The sequence below is a fragment of the Suillus discolor genome (assembly GCF_016758755.1).
Source record: "Suillus discolor strain FC423 chromosome Unknown F5147scaffold_106, whole genome shotgun sequence".
Taxonomy (NCBI): domain Eukaryota; kingdom Fungi; phylum Basidiomycota; class Agaricomycetes; order Boletales; family Suillaceae; genus Suillus; species Suillus discolor.
Window position 1 is genome coordinate 112,010 of NW_024541353.1, and position 24,721 is coordinate 136,730.

Here is a 24,721-nt window from a genome sequence, read left to right on the forward strand (position 1 = left end):
TCAATATCAGTGCTTGATTACCAGCATATAAAATTAGCTTCATCGAGCTAAGGCGCGCAGGTGAGTCATATGGTTGAATCCTGGCTGCATAGCGACCTGCTCATACTCACGTCAGAGCCATAATTTCCACACTTAAATCCAGGGCAGCAATCAGAATCGTATATGCAAAGTGAAGCTGAGCCGACGCATGCGCTGACAGACATAGATGCTGTCAAAGCAGTAACAATTGCGAGGAAGGATAGACGCATTTTCTGTGCGAGGGGATTCCGAATGATATCTGACAATGAGGAAACACTGTAGGACGATAACCAGCTTTTATACCATACCTATACTTATCGGCAGGATTCTGATTGATTTGGCACAATCGGTATTGCTGTCAGACGAACGTGCAGAAGCGTATTCAGTTGATTACGACTATTATGGAATGACCTGCTGGCAACATCGACATTGGACAACCCCTCGGTCATCATTTCATCATTTGAACCCGCAATGGCCCGCAGTGCCAGCACAGCAACAAAGCTGAAAAGTTGCTCGTCCACACTTCCGGCTTGTGCTCTGTCGATATATTATGCCATTCTTCTCGCCTGTTGCTTCCTTATATGTAGTACCTGCAATCGGCCTATACCATTAGTAGGCTGATGACCTTGCAACTGCTGGCAGGTCTGCTGGAAGAAGGTATTCTGGCGTTGTACGATACGTACATTATTACATAGTGTTTTGTAGTCGTTTGTCTCCGGATTCCATGGTGTCCCCGCGTGCTCGCGAGGGGGCCCTTATTTGCTGGGCTGAATTCTCGCCGTCTGCGTCCTATCGAAACAAGCGAGGACGATTAGTTTAATTTACACAAGTGTGATTGGACGAATCTGTTCCACAGCAGACCTGTTTCTCCTTTCGGGTCTTCCCGTGTCTCGTTGTCTTGGGCCTTACCCTTTGCCCCTGCGGCTCTTGCCCTGTGCAATTCGGCATGACAAACACGCCGTTCGCAATCTTCATATTTACAGCCTGAGATGAATTCGAAATGGCTCTCTGCCTTTTCTCACTCGAGTTTCTCGTCTCGCTAGTATAGCGCACCCACCCTGTTCATCCCATCCGTACATAGTGTTTTAACTTTTGGAGTCGTTTGTCTCCGGAATCCATGGGGTCCTAGACTGGACAAGCTGGCGAAGCCGGAAAACGATAACTGGCTGATTGAGTCATCGCGAGTTGCTTGGGACGTTATTGTCTGTCAGAAATGTATGTCAGTCAGACGTGCATCAGAAACACCGGATATCGTGTGGATAGATACCTTGGACACAACCGACAGGACACCCCATGCTGCCTTGACGTATGGATGGATCTGCACTGCAAGGTAATCGACGCGATCGCTGCCTAATAAAATTCCATACCTCTGCAATCGTATCAACAAGAGAATTGAACTTGGGAAGTTTTCCAAGCAACGGGGTAATGTGGTCGACCGCAGCAACCAGGTCTCCTGCATCATTGATGCCCGACAGCACAGCTTTCACAAGCCCAGAAACGGATTTTAAACTAGAAACGGCACCTGGCAAGCTTCATTTGCCTCGTCCAAACCAGGTTTGTCGGTCACACTGGTTGCGGAGTCCTGATAACAACATATTCTCTGTTATGGACAGAGCAAAGAATGACTTTATTGGACGTACATTCGATTTGGCACCATGGGCTATCTGACCTTCGTGCGTCGATTGGTCTGTTGTGGGAAGCTTGTCGGACTGTCGTTGAGCATGCTGATCTGAGGTGGGGTTCTGCATGGAGATTAATCAAGTAAATTCAAGTGCTCCGCAGGACCGTTCACTCACGTTACGACTGCCATCGTAGGAGGGGTCATTGAGCGATACACTAGGATGGTCAGAGCTCATGTTCGGAAGCTCGTCGGCTACCTCTTCTGGTACCATGAGCTGTACAGAGTCCTGCTTCGTGAATTTGTTAAGAATACTGCAGTACACACACTCAGAAGACACTACCCACCTGTCTTACATCTGTCATGGGAGAAACGAGTTGGGAGGTGTTGGGGTGTCTAGCACGTCGAGTGAAAAGACCTTTGGCCTTGCTACGAAGAGAGGCGAAATATCATCTGCGGGATTAACTGGGCGGTGGTGGGAGATCAGAAGACTGCAGAGATATCAGATACGAAAGCGAAGGAATGGAAACAAGCGAACCTGGTGAGCTTCTGGATGAGTTTTTCTGAAACACGTGAAACACTTCTTGCGGCAGGAGTCATCTTGGGCCATAGTCCGTTCCTCGACCGATAGGATAGCCTATAGGGGCCACATAAACCTGGGACCAAAGTACTTGTGGGCTGGCTGGTACACACCTCTAGGACGTTATGATGTGGTGCAGTTCCAGAAATTAAAACAAAATTGAAAAGCAGTCGACACGCCTGCCGGTTCCGCATAAACCCTCTGAGGAAAGGTGGTTGATAGTCATGTAAGGGAGCTACACACCTCTACTATATAATTCAGAATTCGACTTGGAGATGCTAAAGTACATAGTAGAGTAGTGGTCAACGGGTTTAAGAGGGTTCAAGTTGATGTTCAGGTTAAAAACATTCATGCCTGCAGACTGCAACACGTTTATGGCGTGTGCAGCAGCTGGTGTGTGCACGGTCATATAAATATTAGCGCTAGTGCTCGTACCACTTCCACCGTAGATTCAGATTGGCAAAGCGGGTGCACAAGCTATGCATGTGAGTTGTCCTTCACTTGGTGGTATAGATTGCACTACCAACCATATCCAATGTGTCACGGTCTGGGATACTATCGATCCGGGATCTTCAGACTCAGGTGTCTTTCGAGTCCAGTGCAAGGTAATGAGCAGTCTTTCCTTCAAGTATTATGGACGGTGAGTTCCCTCGTTAGTGAAAAATGACCATGCAACTCACGTCTTTCCTCTAGCCCACTGGAACTCTCGGTCAACACATAAAGTCCACCGAGCTGGATGAAATTGCCGTGCAGATCACCGAACTTGTTTGCTCGGAACGTGAAGCCAAATGATAGGCATGTCATCAACGACTCTGGTGAGTGTTGAGGCTTCGTAGCAGGTTGGCCAATGCCCGACCATATTCAGTGCATTAGTGATGCGCAACCCCGTAACCAGTACCAGTGAACTAACAGTGTCCGACATCCCTGACTGGGCCTATGCTGCATTCGGGCTCCAATTTATCTCGGATTCAAGGGCAGGGAGAGGAGAGCGGAGATGTTGGTTTAAGGGGGAGACGCATCCGCTTGTTGTGATTGAGGCGGCGACTCGGGTTTCGTGGGAGGCTGGGAGGGATCGGTTTAAGAAGCTGGGGAAAAAGCCAGCTGAGTGATGGGAATATGCGGGCACGAATACTGATGTGGAGGATCTGAATACTTACTGCTATTATGTGAGCAGCGTGTGGGATACGGGACGTGAGCGCTTGAGCAAGGAGGCTGGAAAGCTCTTTGCGGATTCGCCCCGTTCCGTATATAGCTATGATACTTCGTACCGATTGCATTACTATATTCGTCCATCCTTGAAATGTTTTCTGTCTTCCATCTCACTCGAGCGTCTGAGCAAGCTGATGTGTCGGCTCCTGGGGGGATGTAGACACTGGAGTTTCTCGCAAGTGAAATCAAACATCAGATTGTCATGGAAGCCATAATGTGGCCCTCGTCAATCGCCTAGTTCATTCGACACCGCATTCACAAAGCATCTTCATTTCTCGGACAACAAGACAGCGTGATCATGACAACACTCCTTCATGCCCTACTCCACGTACCATGCAAATCAGTTCCATGCACTGGCGAAAACAAGCATATCAGCAACTCGAACTCAGAAGACAACTGAGAAAAGACACGCTCACCCAGGCACTATGGCGTTACCAAAGCAAATCATTGTGAACACGTGGGCAGGTTCAACCCACCGCCATCATCATACAATCGACAGCAGCCTTTGCACGTACATGGAAACCAGCGCGTGATGTGGCCGTTAGCTCCGCAGAGATACCCGAAATCGTTGTCGTTGTTGAAACTTTTAACGCCCTTTGAGCACCCCCCTTTATAGGTGGATGGCCATAAGTACGTGGTATAAGGTGTGCACATAGGCTGTAAAAGCGCTCACCTTGATAAGGCTCGCAGGATAAATCCGGCCCAGCAGATGCGATGACTACGCTAACCATCGCTGTGGTAAAGACGATAACGGCGGTGAGTGAAGTGAATTTCATAGCTGAAATTTGAAATTTGAAACTTGCTGGTGTTTTTTGAGTGATGTACATTGGATTTTATAGGGCGCAGCCAAACGATTCGCATGTGCCAGCTCGTGCGCCGCGACATGAGGGCTCAAATAATGTGCCGGGCACATTCCACGAGTCCTTTAATCAATTGGTGCGGTTTGGCGAACGTCGGTCTGTGATGATTTAATCATCCAATTCACATACGCAAAGATGCGGCAGATGAGCTCACCAACCATAAATACATAAACACTTGATAAAGCGATACTCGAGGGAGGTTCCCACTGGCAGGCTCCAAGCTAGGTCCAGGTTCCGAAGCCGGAAACTGATATTTCCCAGGAGAAAGCAACCTAGGTTCCGACTCCGACTCGGAGCGCTACCAGCTATAGGCTATATATACCGATCATATCAGCTTTTCAATTGTGGTGATCACACTGTCTGAACATTCGCTGCCTGCAACAGCCGCCTCGCGTTATTTCCATGTGCTTGGTAAAGCTATGGAATCCCCGACACGATAAAACAGTTTCACTCATGAATTTCGAAAAGTCCCTTGATCCCCACCATATCGGAAACGTACTATTATACGAGTTAAGCGTCCATGTACAACATTATAGCGCAATTATCAACTCTAGTAATCCATATGCACAACACACGATGCACATCCTCAACGTCGCAACAACACTCAACACTCACTCAGAAACATCCTCCCCCATAATCTTCGCCACCAAGTCGTTCCCCTCATGCACAGGTGCCTCATACACAGCGAAAGCCGCACGCTTCCCAGCCCCACTCTCCTCACTCTTCCATCCCTTCTTCCTATCCGTGAACACAGCCCCACTCCGATCAAGCAACATATTGAGGTCCTCATCCGACAACACCCGTTTCTTACCCTCCACGGACGTATTCGTCACCACGTCCATCTGCTCGCCTTCTAGCTTTAAGAGATCAGCTGCGAGTTCTGTCATGGATTGCGGGTTTGATTTAGGTGCTCCTTGTCCGGGTAGCTTGAATTTGCCTGCGATGGAACATGTGAGTGACAGAGCGACACGAGTTGAAGTAGACCAACCCTTAGCTATAACAAGCGCCTCAAGCTTCCTCTTCTCAGTCGCACGATGCATGATCCTCGTCTCAATAGTATGCGCCGTAACAAGTCGGAACACTAAAACAGGTTTCGTCTGACCAATACGATGTGCTCGATCCTGAGCTTGGATATCCATCTGCGGGTTCCAGTCTTGATCATAGAATATCACCGTATCAGCCGCTGTTAAATTGATGCCTAGGCCCCCTGCGCGAGTGCTAAGGAGGAACAACTTCGGAGCGTTGGGAGAGTTGCCTCCTTTCTGGAACTTGTTCATCTGCTCGCGGCGGTCCATAGGTGCTGTTGACCCGTCAATACGACATATCGGCCAGCCTTTCAGCTCGGTCGCCCAGTCCTGTAACAAGGGATTGAGCACAATGACACAGGTGAAAAAGATGGACGGACCTCAAGGACGTCTAACATGGTGGTGAATTGACTGAACAGCAAAACTTTGTGTTTCCTGCGGAACAGTTCGTCTAGTAGGCGATCGAGGACCATCATCTTTCCGCTCGCATTTACCAATTGTTCGTCGAGCACGAGCTCCTGAGTACCTGGGACGACAGGCCAGTGGAACAAAAACGGATGGGAGCAGACTTTGCGTAGCTGCATGACAACGTTCTGAAGCTTCATGTTGTTGATCTGCTTCCCTAGATTCAACCGTCAGTCAGATAAAAGTCAAAAAAACACAAAAAAACACCAACGAGTCGCAAGTTGCTGATGCTGTTTCGCTAGCTCAGAGACATCCTCCTTTGGCTCCTTAACCTTGGCCCCTGCACTGTCTTCGAGCATCTCAAAGTACTCGTCATCGTTGCCATCAAGGTCGTATCGTGTCTTTTTCTGCTTCCGGAGCTTCATCGGCCCGTCCAGGTCGATCTCAGCGACCTTCTCGACTGCTGCTTTTTTGGACATGCCAAGAAGGAAGTCTCGTAACGACCCGTCCAGGATATTATCGTACAAATCACGCTGACCCACACTGAGCGGGGCGTACAGAACATATTCCTTCTTGGGTGGGAGGAGGCCTTCGACATCTGCCTTGAGTCGTCGAAGGAGGAAAGGCTTCAAGATGCCGTGAAGGGTGCCAATCATTTGAGATGATTGGTCTTCAGAGAGGCGAGATTGCATGGTTCCAAGATTGAACCTTAATTTGCTATTAGCTTAAACATCATTATTGCGAGAAAAACAAAGACGAACCATTCCTGGAACGTATCCAAGTCGTCAAAAATATCAGGTAGTATAAAGTTCAACAGTGACCACAACTCTGCCAGATTATTCTGTAGAGCGTGAGCAAGAACAATGTTGGCATGCTGAACAGAACTTACATGTAATGGTGTTCCAGTCAGAATCATCCGACCTGCGCTCGGGTATTTCTTGATCTCCTGCATGAGCTTGCAGTCAAGGTTTTTCAATCTGTGCCCCTCATCTACAACGATATAGCCCCAATTATAAGTGGCAAGGTGTACACGGTCTTTAAGAATCATTTCGTAGGTGGTGACAACAACCGGGAAAGAAGCATGGGTCTGCGGGGGGAGGGTATCGCTAGTAGTGGGTATACGGTTGTCTTCAACATCTGAGGCATCTTCATCGTCATCGTCTGCCTGTAAACCATCGTCCTCATCGACGTCCGTCTTACGTCTCTTAGTAGGTCTGCCTTTTGTTTTACGCTTCGGCGCAGAGGCTTTACGGGCAGGCGCTTTCTTGCTCTTGCCCTTCCGATTGCGTGGCGTCTTGACCATAACTTCGTCATCAGCCGCTTCTTGAGCGTCCGGTGCTCGCATGACAGTCCGGCGAAGATCAGCACGCTCAGCTGGCGTGCCGTGGTACATGCAAACGGGTATCTAAAGATGGTCCGATATTAAAAAGACGAGATGGACGGGTAGAAGACTCACAGTCGGCGCAAATTTCTGAAACTCCTCTATCCAATTATGAAGGACGCTCAAGGGGCAAACGATAAGGAAAGGTTGATAATGACCGAGGCCACGTAGGTGTGCATTGAATGCAATCGTCTGCAGGGTCTGAGGGCATCTGTTAAATACGATTCAAAAGCAAAATTAGTTATATTACCTTGCCTAGACCCATCTCATCCGCTGCACTGTATTTGAGAAAATGGAACGCGACGATTAGAGGTCAAGGGCTTACCAAGGATACCAGAAACGCCGTTCTTATCCAAACTAACCATCCACTCTACTCCTTCTAATTGATAATCCTTCAACGTTGCACCCGTGACTAATGCAGGCTGAGGGAACTTCGGGCGCTGCCCATTCTCCCCCTCAACTACAGGAGGTTCCTGAATCTGTGGTTTCACAGGAGGCGCCTCCTCCTCATCTGACTCCTCTACACGCGAGCGTTTCTTGCCACGCCTCGGAAGGCGCCTTCTTGAAGACTCTGGTTTCGAGGGTGCAGCAGCTTGCATGGCAGCTCGGAGTGCACATGCACGCTTTTCCTTATCCATCTGCGCTCCTAAAAGTTTGGAATATGTAAAAGACTTCTCGAGGAGGCGTTCGAGGCGAGAGAAGCGTTCTTGAAATGCCTAAAATAGATGTGTCAGGACGCGTTCAAATGAGTGATAGGGCACTTCTACTTCGTCTTCTATTGTTTCTAATATCTCTGAGGACTGTCGCGCAAGGTTTTTAGTACAGAGAACGAATGATACACTGGATGCTGAGTTTGACCGACCTCGCGTGTGCTCTTTTGTGCTTTTCCTTCTTCACTGGGGGGAGGTGATGAGGCAGCTGTACTTGCTGGAGCCGACGACATTGCAAACGGTACGGGTGATGATGAAGACGGACTCGAAGACATTGTCGGCTGCTAAATAATATGGGAAAGGGTGAAATGTGAACGGTGGATAGTTCTCTTGGATCAGTTGTTGGACCGCGACCAATAATAATAAATATTGTTGTGGTCTTGGATTACATCATCAACGCGACACAGCCGGCCCTAAACCAGTTCGCGTCGAGTTAGCTGAGCTCGATTTCTCAATTCATCGCTTGTTACTTATACCCCTCGACATAGTTAGCCTTTCCCATCCCTCTTGCTTGATATCACGGCCAGCCTGGGAAACACAAAGGACGATGAAGATAATACGGCCAGGAACCCAACCCTTGGCCTAATGTGTTGTTGCACCGTGCCGGCGGGTATGCTGCGAGTGTCAGGAAATTGGCGTCAAATACGCACAAGGCTTGTAAGGTATGGATGCGTTTGTACTGCAAGAAGCAGTGTGTGGTTGTCATGTTCATCATCGATGTTCATCGAGGCGGTGGACGGACAGTAGCCTCTCTCCCGGCGGAATCAAGATTGCAAGTGGGTCAGATAATCAGACGGTTCGCATCTGGAACGCATCGACCGCGGTAAGCAGCAAATCCAACCACTTTCTCATGGCGAAGCAGTGCGCTCGATAGTCTGCTCTCCAGATAGTCGTCGTCTCATTTCTGCCTGTAATGAAATCTACTTCTGGGGTGCACCGACTGGTGTCTAGCTGGGATCCCCCACTGTGTGCATATCCGACGTTATTAACTTGCTGGCTATCTCACCTGATGGTGAATTGATAGCCAGTGCATCTAGGAATTACACCACGAGGCTGTTGAGCACCTCTACCCGCAAACATTTTGGTCGTGTGCTCCAGCATACTTCTGGGGTAAGCACAGTAGCCTTCTCGTCGGACATTTACAGGTGGCCGGGGACACAGATTCTCCTCCGAAGTCATTCTAACAGTGATTTCCTATCCTCAATAACCTCGCCGTGTCTTTAAACTCCAACTCATGAGAACTGCCGCGCGTTGGCAGCATATTGTAAGCAGCCCCTTCGCTCTCTGTGTTCCTTATGAACTTGTTTTAACTGACCTCTAGGCATCGGAAGCATCTCAACCTGGAACCACAAGTAGACCTCGGTGATGCCCAGCATGCTTCGCGGTTGTAGGCCAATGGTTACTGGCTTCATGTCTCGTCTCGTCTTGTCCGACGTGACCCACAAGAGCCCATCAGGTAATGGAATCATGATATACAGTATAAATAGTCTCATTACCAACGGACTAGCGCAGGCGTCATGGTACGAATTGATCTGAATCGGTCGCCTCCATACGTGGGGTAGCATATGCATAACATACTAAGTAGAGCGCGGCTGGGCAACAATCCGCGAGAACATCGACCTCCAAGCTAGAACCTCCGCTTCTTGTCGTGCTTGGGTTGTTATTAACATCGGCTGGATTGCTTGGCGTGTTGTTTCCAACGCTGCGAGCCTCTCCTGCTCTCTCCTTTGCATGGCATCTACCATCTTGTTCTTCATCCCCTCACGGTCTTCATCCTCCTGCTTCTTTGCCTGATCTTTTTGTCTGTCGTTTCTCTCTCGAATGTCCGATTTGACACCATCCTCCTCTAATACTTTGATTCTACGCCCAAAGATGCGTCCGTATGTGCCTTGACGATCAGCATGTTTACCGGCTATTTTGGATAGTTCGGTCTTGCCTTCCACCCGCTTGAGAAAGTTGGTGCAGAACCAGTAGCATTGCCGTCGAAACAGTTCATAATACCACGCTTGATTTTCAACCTGTTCGAATATTTGGCAGGCTGCGAGAAAGCTAAGTTTTTTCAGGCTAGGCGAGCCAAGATTTAGACTGGCTAGGTGGTCGTAATTATCTGCCTTGAAATTCTCCCGAAGTCTGCTGATCGTGTCGTCGCTAGGAGAGGTTAACAAGAAACCTAGCTTCGAGATACAGAGGGCTAGCTTCGACGATGGCTCAAACTTTTTCTGTTCATCGGGCTTTCGTCTGGATGGCCTACGTTCTGCACACAAGTGAAAGAGCGGGCGGTTAGTGCCGCAATCGAAGACACTAAGAATGACGAATTCGTGTCCTGTTTGTGTTATGTATGGTATACATATATACCAGGTGATTAAGATACTTACCCACTTTGTTCCTTTCTTTGAAGTGAATTATGTCGACAACCCAATATTTCTCATACTGTTTGGGTGACTTCGCAACATCTGCGCACAAGATGGGTATGGGAAGTAGCTCTTGGAAATTCGGGTCTGTCAAGAGTAGCATACTGGCCATTTCCCTAGTTCAGACTGCAGAAGTAACAGCGGGCCACAGACAAGGCGAGTTTGGGAACCACCAATGTACCATTCGCATCATACATCTGCCTTCAAATCACAGGCTCACAGCTTTCCCTGGGCTGTACACCATTTCGGTATGTATTGCATACTGCTGTATTTAATTTATCAGAAGGGTTCTCCCCTCTGCCCAGCTCATAACGCTCTATCTCCCAATCGGAAGATGCCTCGTGTGATGCAGTACTTACTATAACTAAGTGGGCCACTATGATCGTGCGACTACCCGCGCGCTAACTTCTATTATCCATATTCCAGAATGCACGACGCCGTAAGGCAGTCGACCATTCACCAAGATCACGCCAGTCCTGTATCGGCATCAGCTGCGATAACAAAATATGTAATTTGTGATTGAGAAGTCCCTCGAGGCAAGCCTTGCCTCCCCACAACCTTGGCAAGCTACCCTTTTAAACCGGTTTGGTACGTAACGGATATATACGATGTCGCACAACGATTGACTATTCAAGCTAACAAGTTGCAATCCGTTTTGCCTTGATCAAACGGTCACTCTCTCACTCCCATTGTTACTCTAGTGTACGCAGATCACAATAAACAAGTATTACATTGTCCCTCATTAGTCTCTAGCGATTTGTTCATGGCAGTGTAGCGATATCTAGATTATCGACGGCGCTGCTCCATAGGTTGCATAAACATAAAGCAAAAGTAGGTTCAGGCACATATGCAAACTACGCCGGCTAGGATCTCTGGCTGGAGCGAATGTCCAAGCCAAGCCCATCGTCCTTGACACGAACCAGCACAATTTCGTCATTACGTACGCTTTTCTGCAGGATGGCACGTGCAAGTGGGTTGAGCAATTCTCCCTGGATGACCCTCGTGAGCAGACGGGCACCGTATTCCCTTGAAATGCCCCGATCAATGAGCCATTTCTTTGCAGCCCGATCGAGGTCTAGCGTCATTTTCTTGAGGCCATCCCGCTGTCGTAAGTCTCCCAAATGCTTATCCAAAACTTTGTTCATCATATCAGCCGACATGGTCCTCTGTGATAGGCATGCATGAGTACGATCAGCGGTGTAACGCGGTGTAGTGGTTGCGCGAGTGCTTACAAACATAACGACTTCATCGACTCGGTTGAGGAATTCGGGAGAAAATCTGGCCTCTTTAAAACGTTGCATGACAGCTTGCCTGATGTGATCGGATATCTTCCCACTTTCCTTGCTCAAAATGTCTGCACCAACGTTGGATGTCATGATAATTGCTGTATTACTGCGAATCCGAGTAAGCAGTGATATCAGACCGTGGTATATCAGCCAGGACTCACCGGAAATCCACCAGCCGTCCCTGTCCATCCGTCAAGCGTCCATCGTCCATGACTTGCAAAAACAATGTCAAGAACTCTGTGCAAGTTTTCTCGATCCTGAAGGCATATGTAAAGCGGTACAAACAAATCATTGAATGAGTCTTACTCATCTAGCAAGATAATGCAATACGGCGTCCGTCGAACATACTCTGTAAGCTGTCCGCCTTGATCATAGCCCACATATCCTGGAGGGGCACCAATCTGCGTACGTCAGCATGCGTTCCTGCGTCATCGACACCCCGCAAGGGAATATTTACCAGTCGCGAAACGGAGTGACTTTGAGAATATTCGCTGCCATCAATGCGGATCATTGCCGTAGACTGTCCAAACAGTTCCTCTGCGAGCTGAAGATTATTAGTAAGTTTTGGATTTATCATATGGATCGTCAGCTTACAGCCTTCGACAGTAATGTCTTCCCAGTACCAGATGGTCCGGTAAAGAGCAGGCAGGCATTTGGTCGGTTGGCGTTGCCCAGTCCAGTGCGAGATAGCTGGATAGCGTTCACTACGGCATTGATGGCTTCCGGTTGCCCGATGACCTGGATAGACGTACATAGTCGTAAGTCGAGTTTCCGCTCTCGCATGCAGAATAGGGTTTAGCGAACCTTTTTCTCCAGAGTACTTTGAAGATGCAGGAGACGCTCTTTATCCGTGTCCAGTAACTGTCGCACTGGGATTTTCGTTGCCTTCTCTACAATAACAGCTATGCTTTCTGGCGTGATGATATCCGGAGATGAGACAGTGCGCCGGTTTTTGGCCAAGAGGGACACAAATTGAGGGTCCATAATTTCGGAGTCTCCCGAACCTTTTTGGACCGGACCTTTCTGCTCCGTTCGAACAAGGCTATCTCGTAGTCGTTTCATTTCATCTTCCAGCCGGGAAATCTTCTTCGAATCTATCGAAGGTTGGCTATAGCAAATTAATGAATCGCGTGCAGCGTTTGTCACTAGTGGATAAACCAACCTTCTCGCTGTGTTCAACTCCAACCTCTTCTTTTGAATGCCGTCACGATAGCTCGCGATCAATTTCCACCATTCTGTCACTGCACTCTGTTCACGTTCCAGAAATCTCAACTTCGCTTGGAGTTGCTGCATAGCTTTTTTGGCCTCGTTCAGTGCATTGTCGTCACCAGGATGGTTATCGCGCTATGGAAAAGAAGATTAAGCGTCCATCGAGGCTCACATCCGCTGGACGTAAAAAGAGACAATGTACCTCGAGGGACCGAATGTAATGCTCCTGCTGGACCATACCTTGTTCAAGTTCCTCTATGGTCTCTGGCTTTAAATCTTGTTGTACTCTTGCAGAAGCACAGGCCTCGTCCATGAGGTCAAATGCCGAGTCAGGTAATCTATACTAGAGAAATTGATAGCGGTTCTGATATCACAATGTGGACAAATACCTCCTTGCAGTGAGATACCTGTGAGCGAGTTCGACTGCAGTAACTATTGCTTGATCCATGATCCAAACACGGTGGTGATGCTCGTACCGCTCCCGAGAGCCACGTAGAATAGTTTTGGCTTGATCTATTGTTGGCTCGTTAACAATGACCTATGAAGCACGTTATCAACCTATCTCTACCCAACAGGGCAATACAAACCTGAGCAAACCGGCGTGTAAGCGCGCCATCTTTCTCGATATGCTCCCGATACTCTGCTAGCGTCGTGGCTCCTATACACCGGAATTGACCACGCGCAAGCTCAGGCTTCAGTAGGTTTGCTGCATCCCTGTGAATGCAAATGAGCTTCGATGTGTCACAACGATACAATGACAAGACGTACATCCCAGCTTGGCTGCCCTGTCCCTTTCCAACAGATATAAGGTGGAGCTCGTCGATAAATAAAATAGCTGGGGACTGGCTTTCTTGACTGCGTTTCACGTCTTTGAAAACAAATATAAACGAAGATAAAATGCGTATAAAAGCGAAGCATACCATCAATGACACCTTTGACACGCTAATGCAATTATAAGGGTACATCAGTGCGGGAAGATAAAAGAGCATTTCAACGTATCTCTTACCTCCTCATATTCACCCTTTCCTGCTCCCGCAAAAAGCGCGCCCAAGTCTAGATTGTAGAGTGTGCCCTTCAGATTTTGTGGGACCTGATTTGCAGCCATTCTATGGGCGAGACCCTCAGCGACCGCTGTCTTTCCGACTCCTGGTTCACCTGGAGATCTTTCAATACTAGAAACAACAAACATCGTGCAAACAACCCAAACCTAACAGAACAACAGAATTCTTGGTTCTGGTCGAGATGATCAATAAACGGATACAGATCAGATGAGCAATTGTGGATGCTAACCGACGGCACAGGATCTGGATAGAACGACGAATCTCCTCGTCCTGCAATTAAGGTAAATCTTACATTTCCACTAAAACAACAGAAGTGTGGCGCATGAAAACTTGAAGGGACATACCCTTCCGATAGTGTCATCATATTTGCTTTCGCGCGCCAATGCCAACATATCAGTTGCGTACCTATGTCAGCGAGGAGAAATCAAATTTTGCCAAACGGTCCCTGGAGGAACTAAACTTACCGAGTAAGGTACTTAAAGCCATCGTCATCCTTCGTAGTGACCTTGGAACCTTTTAAATCTTTCAATGATCTGACTACATCGTCTGTCGAAATGTCATGATCTTTGGCAAGTATCGTCGCAATCTCCGGGGATGCCACGACCTGCAATGCTTAGATGATACGGATTGGCGTATAAATCTTGCTGTTGGATCGTGATCAGTTAGCTGGTTGTATCATGTAGGTTGATGCTGACCATTTCCCTTCATCACTGCTTGGGCACGCTGAAAAACCTCGATCAGAGCTTGACTAGGCCCAGGGGTAGGAGTGCCTATAGTGTCAACTATGTCAATCCTCGTCCATTTTTGAAAGAATACTGAGCTCACGGGTCGGCACAGGAACATTCAAGTTAGCCTGAGAATGCACCCTGTCAATGCCTTTGGATTGAGGAGCTCGTTTTTGGCGACGCCAAAAGGCCCCATTCTGGAAAGATTCCAGTAAGCAGAAAGGTAGGAAAGGCGAGTCTGATAACTGACTGAGCCTACATGTGCAACCGGAACCGTTTCGGCAGCCTCTGTATTGCCCAAACGGCTACCCGGGCGGGACCGTGGGAGTTCCGAAGATACAACTTGCAGTAGAGTTGTTCTGATGCTTTTCGCAACATTAAGCTGGTCCGAGTCTCAGTTCAGCTTTGTCAAATCAAATGGGATATCTCACAGGCTCAATCTCGAGTTCTTTCAAGACACCCCATAGGTGAGAAGGGTGCACCGGCGAGCATTGATCCAAATGGTCTATGTCAACAGAAACCCCGCACAGGGCAACGAGCATCATGTGCATGGGCGTGACTGATATGAAGAGCCGGGTCAGATGATGCCCCCAAGGTGAACCTTGACTAACCTTCGTTCTGATGCAATTTGACGGCGATGTCAGTAGATTTTTGCAACATCTCGTTGGCTCGTGCTGTGAACTTGAAGGTATCATGATTATCTTCGTTTTGTAACATGATCACAACCAAGGCAAGAGATGTCGAACATTCTTCGACCGATACATCCTTTTGTAGTGACGCGGCCTACTCGAATCTCTGACATAATGGAATGTGTACTAAGTTCAAACTTGACATGCCCCTTCTCGGCAGATCAAGCACCGGCATCAACGGGCTGTGGTCATGCTGAAAGCGCGCGTTCCAATGACGCCCATTGTTTCCATCAGAGTTTCGATCTTGTCCGATAAGACTCTGGGGCTTAGGGCATGCACGCAATAGTGGTCATTGAACTTTCATTCCTGCATCAGCCATCCTGGAATTCTCCGGAGCGGTGAGCCTTGAGGGTGCCATGAGGCCTGGAACTTTCGGCAACTTGCATTTGAATTCCTCGTGCAGTGGTGCTTTGCGGCCCCTAGAAAGGCAAACACACGGATAGATTCTTGGTAACTTGCTTTTCGGCATTTTGTCTGTGTTCAACGCGTCTGCTGTGCACCAGAGCGGTTTCCTTTGACTTTCTCATCCAATGCAGCTTTTCGTGAACAACCCTTTCGGCACGACCGTCACTGTTGAGTTGTCCCCACAGGACACTGCTGATTCTCTCAAGAGCAGGATTCTTGGGACCACCAGGCAAGTCTCTGTTGATAATCTCCCTCCCTGTCTCATTGTTCCATGGATATGAAGCTCGTCAGATTTCAATACTGCAGATGTGCGGTTGACCTTTGCTGGCCACGATCTGCCTGATCGCGCAACGTTTGCGAGCGCGAATGTCTCCAACGGGTGCACGCTGAGTTTTGGTGCGCCCAGGATCGGATCTGAAAAAAGGTTCTTGCCTAACAGTATCATTACTCGTGTTTCAGACTTTCGCCTGAGGGGCGGAATGCTTCCACAGCCATGTCCATTGCCCACCCCTCAGGAATCGGACGACAGAGTTGCTCCTCGTCAGATGGAAAGGGATATAATTAATATGACGGTTCCAGGACAGATCATGATCTCAATCCGGACGATACATGACCAAAAACTTGATATCTTTGCGTCACCCAGCAGCTCCGTTTTGTTCCTCAAACAGAAAATATCGGAGAGTATTGAAGTGGACGCTGAACATCAGCGTTTGCTGTTTTCTGGGAGAGTTCTCCAAGACGACAGTACCCTTGAAGATTATGGTGTTGCAAATGGGAGCGTAATGCAGCTGTGTACGCTTCTCTTCCTGTCTCCAGCCCTGTTGACCTTATGATCAATCGGAATGTCTGTAGCTATCCCGCCCGGCCTTAAGATTGCTGTGAAGACGGAGCCTCAAAGACGAAGACGAGGACAAGAATCAGAGGTGCAGATATTTGTCAAGAATCTGAATGGCAAGACGATGGCCCTGATGATATCGCCGACGGACACGGTAGAAAATCTGATGAAGAAGATCCAGGAGAGGACGGACATTCCACCTTCTGAGCAGCGCATCCTATTCGGTGGGAAACAACTCGTGCCCGATAGGATTTTAGCGGACTACAATATTTCGAAGGAGAGTACGTTGCATCTTGGTGAGTAAATGGTTTCGCCACGATTTTTTGGTCTTCGTTAACCCAGTCTGTTCAGTACTTCGTTTACGGGGAGGATTGTGAGGCTAAAGATCGACGTGCAGCATTATGTTTTGGTTTCCAATTGATCCTCTAGTACGATATGCAGACACTGATGCAGATGTGTAGTGTATGATTATGCCATGGCCATGTAAGCACTCAGGTATTTAACGCTGCTGTAACAAGGTGAAATCGAACGACCAAGATTATGGTCTTAGTTCCCGATATTCAAGAAAATACTTGCCGGTAATGCTCATTCTCTGATCATGCGAAGAACCTGACCCTGCCCGGCCAGAGTGAAGTCACGGTGACGAGATGTGAATTGAGGTTACTGTTTTGGTTGTATATGTATACGCGTTTAGCAATATGATATTGTAGTACGGTGCTAAAGGGACTGTCGGCAACAGTCGAAAGCACTCAATGATTTACATTGGCAGTAGAGGACATTTGAAGACTGACGATGACATACAAGATTACATGATACGAGTGCCTAGAACTATTATAGTCACTTCGCCCTCTTTACGGAAAGAGTCTACGAAGACTTGAAAATGCTGTCAAGAAGTTGAGGCAACACGAAATAGTTGAAATAAAGGTTATTGCCTCACCGTTGGCAAAAAATTGGCGCTTCGGCCTTCTCCGAGTTGGGCGCAAAGAGCTTTGGCTTGAGGCTGATGGCCAAACAGGTGGGAACGGCAATGAGTCCTGTGATTGACTATTGTGGATGGTCCGGGAGGGTGACGGTGATAGTCTGCCCATAGATTGCTCCATAGGAGTTTCGGAGCGTGTCAACACACGTGAATGACTCTTGTGGATGGTCATGGAGGGTGATAATCTACCCATAGATTGCTCCATAGGAATTCCGGGGCGTTCCGACACATGTGAATGACTATTGTGGCTGGTTAGGGAGGGTGAAGGTGATAGTTCGCCCATAGATTGCTCCACAGAAGTTTCGGGGCGTTTCGATATCGGCACAGACCGATTGCCGTGATTCCGAATACCACTACGTTCCATTTGAATGACGTTTGCGCGGCATGAAGGACACGTGGATTGCGATGTTCCAAGAAGCCAGTTGCCAATACAGCTTTTCTGCAGGAAACGAATATTCAGAACTCGTTCTCTATGGATCCGTCTGACTTACATGGAATACGTGAGAACATGGGAGCTGTATAAGAGGATCAGACTCGATCTCGGCGACGGTATGCAAACTTTTGCTCGGAGGAGGGTCAAAATCCACCAAACAAATGTCACATCGTGCATTATGCGCCTCGAGGTAAACATTCTGCACAGGTGACTCGCCCAACCGTTCGGGGAAAGATGTCAAATCATAGTACCCAACGTCAGGTATGGGGACGTATCGAACAACGGGGAAGCGGGCTATTAGCTCGGAACGTAACTCGGATGACATCTGATAATCAAGAGTCAATCTCACGCGTCAGCGACTTTATACTAGTAGACGAAGTAAGAAAGGAGTCTGAGTCGTTCTTTTAGCTCAGCACATTGACCCAAATGCTCGAGTACTTCCACGTGCATGTAGCTATGACTCATTTAAATATTAGTCAAAGGAGGCACCTACTAAACGAGTAGTATTACTTACACGATACAAAAACATGCACATAACACATGTACATACTGCCACATCTACTGCGAGTACTAGCTAGGCAGGACATAAATAAGATTTGGAATTTTGGATAAGAACGAAGTTCCTTCGTGATACTGGAACCCTAGTACCCTCCGAGTAGTCAGGCGAGTCTGGCAGTTGTGTTCGAAGTCTTTTGATCCGAGTCAAGGGTTCAAACGTTCAAATTTGCAAACTTTTAGGGTCCTGTATACCCATAGATTAGTTAAATATGGAAGGAGTTCAAGTTGCACGAGGCAGGAGCTCAAGGCCACTAGGTCCAGGACCACAGCCTTCTAGTGACTTGCCGTGCCGTCACGGTAGCGGTCGGTTCGGAACTTTCCTTTCGTGATGCGTCACAATGTTGTTCATTTGGTAAGTTCAAGTTGCTGCATGTTCTTACTGGTACATAGATCATGACTTTTTTTTTCAATCTCGATTTCGCAGCTTCGCAGGCATTGCTGTGCCGCCACCATACGACTCGGACTCGGAGGCGCTGATGGGCCGCCTTAGTCCAAGTTAGAAATGTATAATCTATGGACCAACTGTGAATGGCTAGCTGGTGGGACCTAGTACCTGACTACTCAGTTCGTCATCAGCGTCCAGCTTTGTCTATCGCAGAGCAACGTTAGCCTGGTCAGGCAAACAGTGGTTGAGTTGGGACCGAGCGGTAGCTCGGTTCGGGCGCTAGCGAGATTGCCGCTGGGTGGGCGGGAAAACTCAACCATGCGGGCTGTTTGAATGACCTTGGGTGAATACTAATATACAATATGACATGATCAGGGAGCGTTCGTGCATATGCAATATAATCTAATATCGAATCAGACGAAATATGAGAAGTGGAATTCTAATGATCGTTGGGAGGGAGAAATTATGCGAGCGAGCAGGAAAGTCGAGAAAAACGAGTGAGTGGGTCGTATGTCGTAGCGATTGGCAGAAGTCGAGAGAATAAAGAATAGACTTGTCGCTGGAAACCTGCCGGGGGTACGGCGGGAAACAGTGAACGAATTAGACAACGAATGATAGGACGAGACCGTGGATTTTCAGAGCGTGATATAAATGAGTAAATGATCACCTCTTCTAACAACCCCGATGCGTAAGGAGCCGCAGGCTCGGCGAAACTTTCCAAGCGGTCAACTTCCAAAGAGGTGCTTTCCCGGGGAGCTTTCTTTCTTTGACGAAACAAGCCAAAGGTTCCTATTCATGAGTAACGACGTACGTGTATAGAGGAACGGTCGGGTGAGCGAGTTTGACGGTTGAGTTAATGTTGACTGTTTGACCCCTTCCCATGCATAGCTGCGTCTACTTCGTATCATGTGACTTTCCCGTGGACACTTTTGACCGCGAACGCGTCCGACAGCAGTTGAGGACGTAGGTGTTGCAACCAGACTACACAGGCAGGGGAGCGACAACATATAGAACGAGGGGCAAGGGTCACAGCTAACCAAGAGAGTATCATATGATACTAAGACAATACCAGACGATACATAAAACCGAAGTCGTAGATCTATTGATGCTAGGTATCATTGGCAACTGCTTGAGATTCCACATTCCGATGCTTGCGCTGCCTAGGAATCAAATTCAGAACATGTTCATAGTTCAGCAGAGAGTCAAGGGTTGCGTACATGATCCTACCGATATGCGGGAATTTCCACCGCTTGGAGTCTACAGACGCTGCAGACCTATTGAACATAGGAAAGCGCCTCCAAAATGACTTTGGAGGCGAGGCAAGGACAGGAGTAGAAACTGAAGCAGTCGGTATTTGAGGATGGGAGAAGCTTTGAGGGGGAAGAGATGGGGAAGGGGATGCAGCTCCGTCACGCGAGTTGATGGTTTCCGGAGGGACTTGAATTCCGTCGGAAAGCTCGACTGGAGAAGGGGTGCGGACTGGAGAAGGGATTTCACGATTAGAGTGACCTCGAAGAGGGAGAGACGAGGAAGGCGAGGTAGCAGCATCATACGAGCCTACAATTTCTGACGAGAACTCGGTTCCATCCGGTAGCTCGTGTGTAGAAGACCCCGAAGGAGAATCGGAGCTTGCTGATGACTTGAAAAAGATTTGCATCAGATATCCTGCTTTATAGAACAGACAAATTTATTACCTGGTCGATGTAACTTGTGATGTTAGATGCCGGGGAAACGAATGAGGGTGACACTGCGTTCGTCATAAGGGTAGACTCCTGTGATATATCCCATAGAAATATTGTGCCTTGCCGACCGCCTGTGGCAACAAGCTGGCCGTTGGGCGAGAAGGCTATTGCGGATACCCTTTTGGCATGCTGAAGCACGCGACCGAAAGGTTTGCGAGTCGTTGTGCTCCACAGCCTGGCGGTGCTATCAGCGGACGCACTGGCTATCAGCTCGCCGTCAGGGGAGATTGCCAACGAGATAATGGCGTCGGAATGTGCACGCAGTGGAGATCCGAGCTGGGAACCAGTCGGTGCACTCCAGAAGTAGATCTGGCCATCACCACAGGCAGAAATGAGACGACGACTGTCTGGAGACCAGACCACAGAGCTCACTAATGTGTCATGGAAAAGTGGTTGTATTTGCTGCCTGCCAGTCGTTGCGTTCCAAATGCGAACCGTGCAATCAAGCGACCCACTTGCAATCTTGATTCCATTGGGAGAATAGGCCACTGTCCCTACTGGGCCTTGGTGATCATCGATGTCGAATACAAGTTCCCCCGTTTCTACATCCCAGATCTTTAGTGTACCGTCCTCTGAAGCGGAGGCGAGTCTTCTCTCATCAGGTGAGAACCGTATGCAAGTGACCAAGTTTGTGTGATGCGACAGACATCTGATGATCTCCTTCGTATCTGCGTCCCATATGATGATCTTGCCATCTTGAGCCCCACTCACAATTCTTCTCCCATCCATTGATACAGCCAATCCACAAGTTATACTAGTGTGTTGCTCCAGCGAGCTTTCCTGCTTTCCTGTTTCCACGTCCCAAATCTGAACAGTCTGATCCGAAGAGGTGCTTATAACTTTGAGTTCATTCCTTTGTTTTGAGAACACTAGTCTGCCTAACCAATTAGTATGGCCTCTGAATGATTTAATTGGGGATAAGGATGGCTCCATGTGGTCGTTGGTAGAGTGAATGAGAATATGGGGGTAAATCACTCATCAGAAAAACCCTCCGGAGGAAAAATGTGACAAAAAGAGACTAAGGTTCGGTGTTGCCGACTTTCACCTTGCTCTGATGCACGTGCTGTTATTTCCTTCTTTATGCATTCCCTTCGGCCGATGACAGGGTAGTTACATAAATCTTTGACTCAAGTATCGTTCTAGAATCTATGCAGCCCAAGTATCACTTGTTGCCAAAATGGTTCTCCCACTTCAATTTCGCTGTGACTTCCGCCCTTCGATTCTTCACCTCGCCCGTTTGCACTTTGCCATTCATCATACGTTCGACTTTCGCCCTTCGATTCCCAACTTCTTTCGTTTGCCCCGTGCCATTCACCTTACCCTCTTCACCCTACGGACAGATGCGTGGATGAGGATGATGCCTCGCTAAACGAATATGAGGATCCGGACAATAATGACCCATACCTGGAACTCGTCTGCACATCCTGGATGCCACTTGTTCTTCCAATTGCCCCCAAACTGAGTTTCAAAGTCAGGTAAGTCGGATCTCCAGCGCAACGCAGTCCGAGAATCAACTCCTTCTGTCGACATGGCGCCCTGGCATGCGCAGCAAGAAGAGTCGCATGTCCGTCGATGAGATTTGATGGCTGACTCGCCATGTTCTGAGCCCGTGGCATGGTGAACAGTGCATCTTCGCTTTCGGGATAGTTGAATCTTAGTTTTATGCGCTATGAGCATGTCACTGAGGAAGGTTGGCAAGTGTTTAACCCTGCTGCTGTTGAGTAAATCAAGGTCTCAAAATCTTTTTCAGTGTATAATCCTGGTGTGGGTGCTTCATGGGAAGCAAGCGCCTCCGAGAACGTCCAGGACTCGGACGCGCTAGCAAAACCGTCGTTACTTGGCCTGTCAGGACAATGGAGCGGAATACTCGAGATAATTGAGATTCTCCAGTTCGTCGCCTCGGTCGATGTATTCTCGGACCTAATCACCTAAACGCATCTATGAGCACCATTTGTAAACTTCAAGCACAGCTTATTCCGCCTAAACGCAGTCAAACACCCACAATCAAACTTAGGACATTTCAATACCTGATTATGGTTTTATAACCGATTCCAAGACTAGAGCGTATTTACAATGGTAAGTTTACATGCAAGTGTGGAGCCTGGAACCTGCAAACAGCGTCGGAATCTGATACAACATTTGACCCATGGTGAAAATTGGTTCCTGCCCCCAGTGATGGTCATCTGGCTCAGGTTTCGTGATCCGAGCGCGCTTGCGACGTCCGATTCTCCAAGCAGCATCATTGCCATCTTGCTGCGTTGCATGAGGAAGTACTTCCATCACGACATCACTGTGAACGTTCGGGGGTTCTGAAATGCTGTGAGTGACACTTCCAGAAGCAATACTAGCGACAGTAGAGCCAGGGATATGACTCGGAGTTGGCAAGTAGTACCACCTCGTAACACTCTTCCAGATCGGATACGTTCTTTCTCCTCTTGTGTACCAGCATCGTGCAGATGTCGGTACCAGGTTGCCATTGAAACAATGTGGGGAACCCCATATTTCTTGCAGACGCACACACATTGACCGGTGTCATTGAGTTGCTCCACACTTGGAGTTGGAAATGTCTTAATAAAACGAGTATGATATTTGGTTGACCCAAATTCAATTGATGGTAACATACCTTGCAACCTGTACAATAATGCGACGGTACACCAGACTATCACACCAAGACAATGGCAAGGTGAGTAGAGCTACCACGGCAACAACACTGAGTACTGAACGTTCTGAACGTTGAACCTTAGTGGTACAAAGTTCATTCAGTGTTTACATAAACGTTTACGAGAATATTTGCGTAGTGCAATACGTTGTTTGTTGATACAATATGTCGAATACGAAGGTGCGCGATGCAGAGGTTATGCATTTATGCGTTGTTATTGATCGATCGATCAGGTTGTGCGAAGATAATATTGCATCTAGACAACATCTAAGTAGAAGGAAGCACATTCTGACACAGTACGAAAATGCATCATACACCGCACGTTCCCATCACAGGCAGCTTTCACTGAGGCTCAAGCGCTCATGCATATGTCCTGCATCCCTCACATTGCCTACATAACAGCAGCATTCAAATCTTCCACATCATCATGATCAGAATAGTGGTACTCAAAGTTCGCACAATAACGGTTCTCAAAGTTGACTTCGTAGAATTTTGGAAGGTCAGAAATTTGCGCGTTGCCGGTAGTATTGAAGCTCCGACGCTGACAAACAAACCCTAAGCTTTCAAGCTGTACCATCTGCTATAGCGTTCTGCAGCTCCATCAATATGCCCCGTGAATCAGATCGAAAGAAGCTGCTTCGCAGCCTCAAACAAACCAGAAATGACCTTACCATCGCGCGATATATGGAACTAATCGAGTTTATGATAGATCAGCTACTAGATGAAGACGACGATGAAGACGATGATAAGGAATCTGACGACGCTGTCGATGGCCATAGTGGCTCGGATATTAGTATACGGTCCGCATCACCAACATGGCCAACGTCCCCAGTGTCCCCCACGTCGTCGATCGCGTCTGCCTTGTCAAACAACTCTCTGACGTCACTCTCCACAGCGTACTCCGAATTCCTATCGCGCGATATCCCAGATATGTGCGAACGAGTCTTTACTCAGTTTGCCGATGCAATCACTGCACTGCATGACGAGGTAGAGAAATGTCGAGTCCTTGATGTCCGTCCGTCTCTAAGTCGCGCGCCTCAGCTACACTTGCTGGAGGAGTGGGCTCTATTCTCACCTGAAAAATTCCGTCGCAAGCTCCGTGTTGACGCGGACGTGTTTGATGAACTTACGAAGTTGATTCAAGGACATGCCATCTTCTACAACAATTCGAATAACCCCCAGCTCCCTGTCCCAATACAGCTCGCCATTTTTCTCAACGGCGCTGGCCATTATGGCAATGCCGCAACCACTGAAGACATCTCTGACTGGGCTGGAGTGTCCGTGGGGACCGTCTACAACTGCTACAAACGGGTGATGATCGCAATCCTTCAACTTCATGACCGGGCCATTCATTTTGATCCGCTTGATCACGAGGATCAAATTGAGCGAGAGCGGGCGAAAACTTACGTCGAAAGTAAGACGTGTCATGAATGGCGTGGAGGCTTTCTTTCTGTAGATGGGACTCCGTCCCCCTTACACGAGAAGCCAGGTTGGCATGGGGAGGGTTTCTTCGACAAGAACTCAGACTATTCTCTAAA

At 48.2% G+C, this 24,721-nt stretch overlaps 8 protein-coding genes across 8 annotated transcripts; 2 read left to right on the forward strand and 6 right to left on the reverse strand.

Moving 5' to 3' along the window:
* Positions 1–619: 619 nt before the first annotated feature.
* On the reverse strand, positions 620–2,236 carry F5147DRAFT_764475 (uncharacterized protein; the record flags this gene model as incomplete). Its single annotated transcript, XM_041440709.1, has 10 exons — positions 620–680; positions 702–807; positions 880–1,002; positions 1,072–1,222; positions 1,286–1,387; positions 1,541–1,600; positions 1,659–1,760; positions 1,815–1,925; positions 1,984–2,065; positions 2,175–2,236. The coding sequence occupies 10 exons, from the start codon at positions 2,234–2,236 to the stop codon at positions 620–622; spliced, it is 960 nt and encodes a 319-aa protein (XP_041286124.1).
* Positions 2,237–2,566: 330 nt separating this feature from the next.
* On the forward strand, positions 2,567–3,325 carry F5147DRAFT_658257 (uncharacterized protein; the record flags this gene model as incomplete). The annotated part of the gene is made up of 5 exons (XM_041434409.1): positions 2,567–2,609; positions 2,666–2,701; positions 2,730–2,856; positions 2,970–3,031; positions 3,090–3,325. 5 exons carry the CDS (start codon positions 2,567–2,569, stop codon positions 3,323–3,325), a joined length of 504 nt encoding a protein of 167 aa, XP_041286125.1.
* Positions 3,326–3,655: 330 nt separating this feature from the next.
* On the reverse strand, positions 3,656–4,633 carry F5147DRAFT_725126 (uncharacterized protein). Its single transcript, XM_041439102.1, has 4 exons — positions 4,440–4,633; positions 4,099–4,383; positions 3,842–4,033; positions 3,656–3,778 (listed from the first exon to the last, which is right to left on the reverse strand). Exons 2-3 carry the CDS (start codon positions 4,250–4,252, stop codon positions 3,870–3,872), a joined length of 318 nt encoding a protein of 105 aa, XP_041286126.1. The 5' UTR covers positions 4,253–4,383; positions 4,440–4,633; the 3' UTR covers positions 3,656–3,778; positions 3,842–3,869.
* Positions 4,634–4,733: 100 nt separating this feature from the next.
* On the reverse strand, positions 4,734–8,147 carry F5147DRAFT_29465 (SNF2 family N-terminal domain-containing protein). Its single transcript, XM_041429078.1, has 11 exons — positions 7,959–8,147; positions 7,864–7,896; positions 7,422–7,812; positions 7,347–7,369; positions 7,172–7,297; positions 6,605–7,120; positions 6,477–6,556; positions 5,987–6,423; positions 5,691–5,932; positions 5,274–5,640; positions 4,734–5,222 (listed from the first exon to the last, which is right to left on the reverse strand). Exons 1-11 carry the CDS (start codon positions 8,079–8,081, stop codon positions 4,897–4,899), a joined length of 2,664 nt encoding a protein of 887 aa, XP_041286127.1. The 5' UTR covers positions 8,082–8,147; the 3' UTR covers positions 4,734–4,896.
* A 1,236-nt stretch (positions 8,148–9,383) lies between these two features.
* On the reverse strand, positions 9,384–10,361 carry F5147DRAFT_841043 (uncharacterized protein; the record flags this gene model as incomplete). The annotated part of the gene is made up of 2 exons (XM_041444340.1): positions 10,182–10,361; positions 9,384–10,129 (listed from the first exon to the last, which is right to left on the reverse strand). Exons 1-2 carry the CDS (start codon positions 10,327–10,329, stop codon positions 9,384–9,386), a joined length of 894 nt encoding a protein of 297 aa, XP_041286128.1. The 5' UTR covers positions 10,330–10,361.
* Positions 10,362–11,080: 719 nt separating this feature from the next.
* Positions 11,081–14,165, reverse strand: F5147DRAFT_748275 (P-loop containing nucleoside triphosphate hydrolase protein; the record flags this gene model as incomplete). The annotated part of the gene is made up of 17 exons (XM_041440050.1): positions 11,081–11,125; positions 11,162–11,383; positions 11,450–11,609; positions 11,665–11,760; positions 11,810–11,904; positions 11,961–12,047; positions 12,098–12,241; positions 12,308–12,545; positions 12,666–12,847; positions 12,915–13,050; positions 13,102–13,250; positions 13,300–13,426; positions 13,481–13,554; positions 13,719–13,867; positions 13,920–13,945; positions 14,003–14,043; positions 14,118–14,165. 17 exons carry the CDS (start codon positions 14,163–14,165, stop codon positions 11,081–11,083), a joined length of 2,019 nt encoding a protein of 672 aa, XP_041286129.1.
* A 1,187-nt stretch (positions 14,166–15,352) lies between these two features.
* On the forward strand, positions 15,353–16,900 carry F5147DRAFT_725154 (ubiquitin-related domain-containing protein). The gene is made up of 5 exons (XM_041439103.1): positions 15,353–15,821; positions 15,876–15,988; positions 16,052–16,384; positions 16,445–16,723; positions 16,779–16,900. The coding sequence occupies exons 1-5, from the start codon at positions 15,718–15,720 to the stop codon at positions 16,802–16,804; spliced, it is 855 nt and encodes a 284-aa protein (XP_041286130.1). The 5' UTR covers positions 15,353–15,717; the 3' UTR covers positions 16,805–16,900.
* A 460-nt stretch (positions 16,901–17,360) lies between these two features.
* F5147DRAFT_764480 (uncharacterized protein) lies at positions 17,361–18,257 on the reverse strand (the record flags this gene model as incomplete). Its single annotated transcript, XM_041440710.1, has 3 exons — positions 17,898–18,257; positions 17,554–17,845; positions 17,361–17,461 (listed from the first exon to the last, which is right to left on the reverse strand). Exons 1-3 carry the CDS (start codon positions 18,162–18,164, stop codon positions 17,361–17,363), a joined length of 660 nt encoding a protein of 219 aa, XP_041286131.1. The 5' UTR covers positions 18,165–18,257.
* Between the last annotated feature and the right edge of the window lie 6,464 nt (positions 18,258–24,721).

What these genes read in the sequence shown, in the direction of transcription:
- F5147DRAFT_725154 (XM_041439103.1), top strand. Translation starts at nt 15,718, where the DNA reads ATGCAGCTTTTCGTGAACAACCCTTTCGGCACGACCGTCACTGTTGAG. An exon ending in AGGATTCTTGGGACCACCAG is followed by an intron (nt 15,822 to 15,875) that starts GCAAGTCTCTGT and finishes ATGGATATGAAG; the next exon opens with CTCGTCAGATTTCAATACTG. An exon ending in GGAGAGTACGTTGCATCTTG is followed by an intron (nt 16,724 to 16,778) that starts GTGAGTAAATGG and finishes CAGTCTGTTCAG; the next exon opens with TACTTCGTTTACGGGGAGGA.
- F5147DRAFT_29465 (XM_041429078.1), bottom strand. Translation starts at nt 8,081, where the DNA reads ATGTCTTCGAGTCCGTCTTCATCATCACCCGTACCGTTTGCAATGTCG. An exon ending in TGACTGGAACACCATTACAT is followed by an intron (nt 6,557 to 6,604) that starts GTAAGTTCTGTT and finishes CACGCTCTACAG; the next exon opens with AATAATCTGGCAGAGTTGTG. An exon ending in GGCGCTTGTTATAGCTAAGG is followed by an intron (nt 5,223 to 5,273) that starts GTTGGTCTACTT and finishes GTTCCATCGCAG; the next exon opens with GCAAATTCAAGCTACCCGGA.
- F5147DRAFT_725126 (XM_041439102.1), bottom strand. Translation starts at nt 4,252, where the DNA reads ATGTACATCACTCAAAAAACACCAGCAAGTTTCAAATTTCAAATTTCA. An exon ending in ATCCTGCGAGCCTTATCAAG is followed by an intron (nt 4,034 to 4,098) that starts GTGAGCGCTTTT and finishes CCACCTATAAAG; the next exon opens with GGGGGTGCTCAAAGGGCGTT.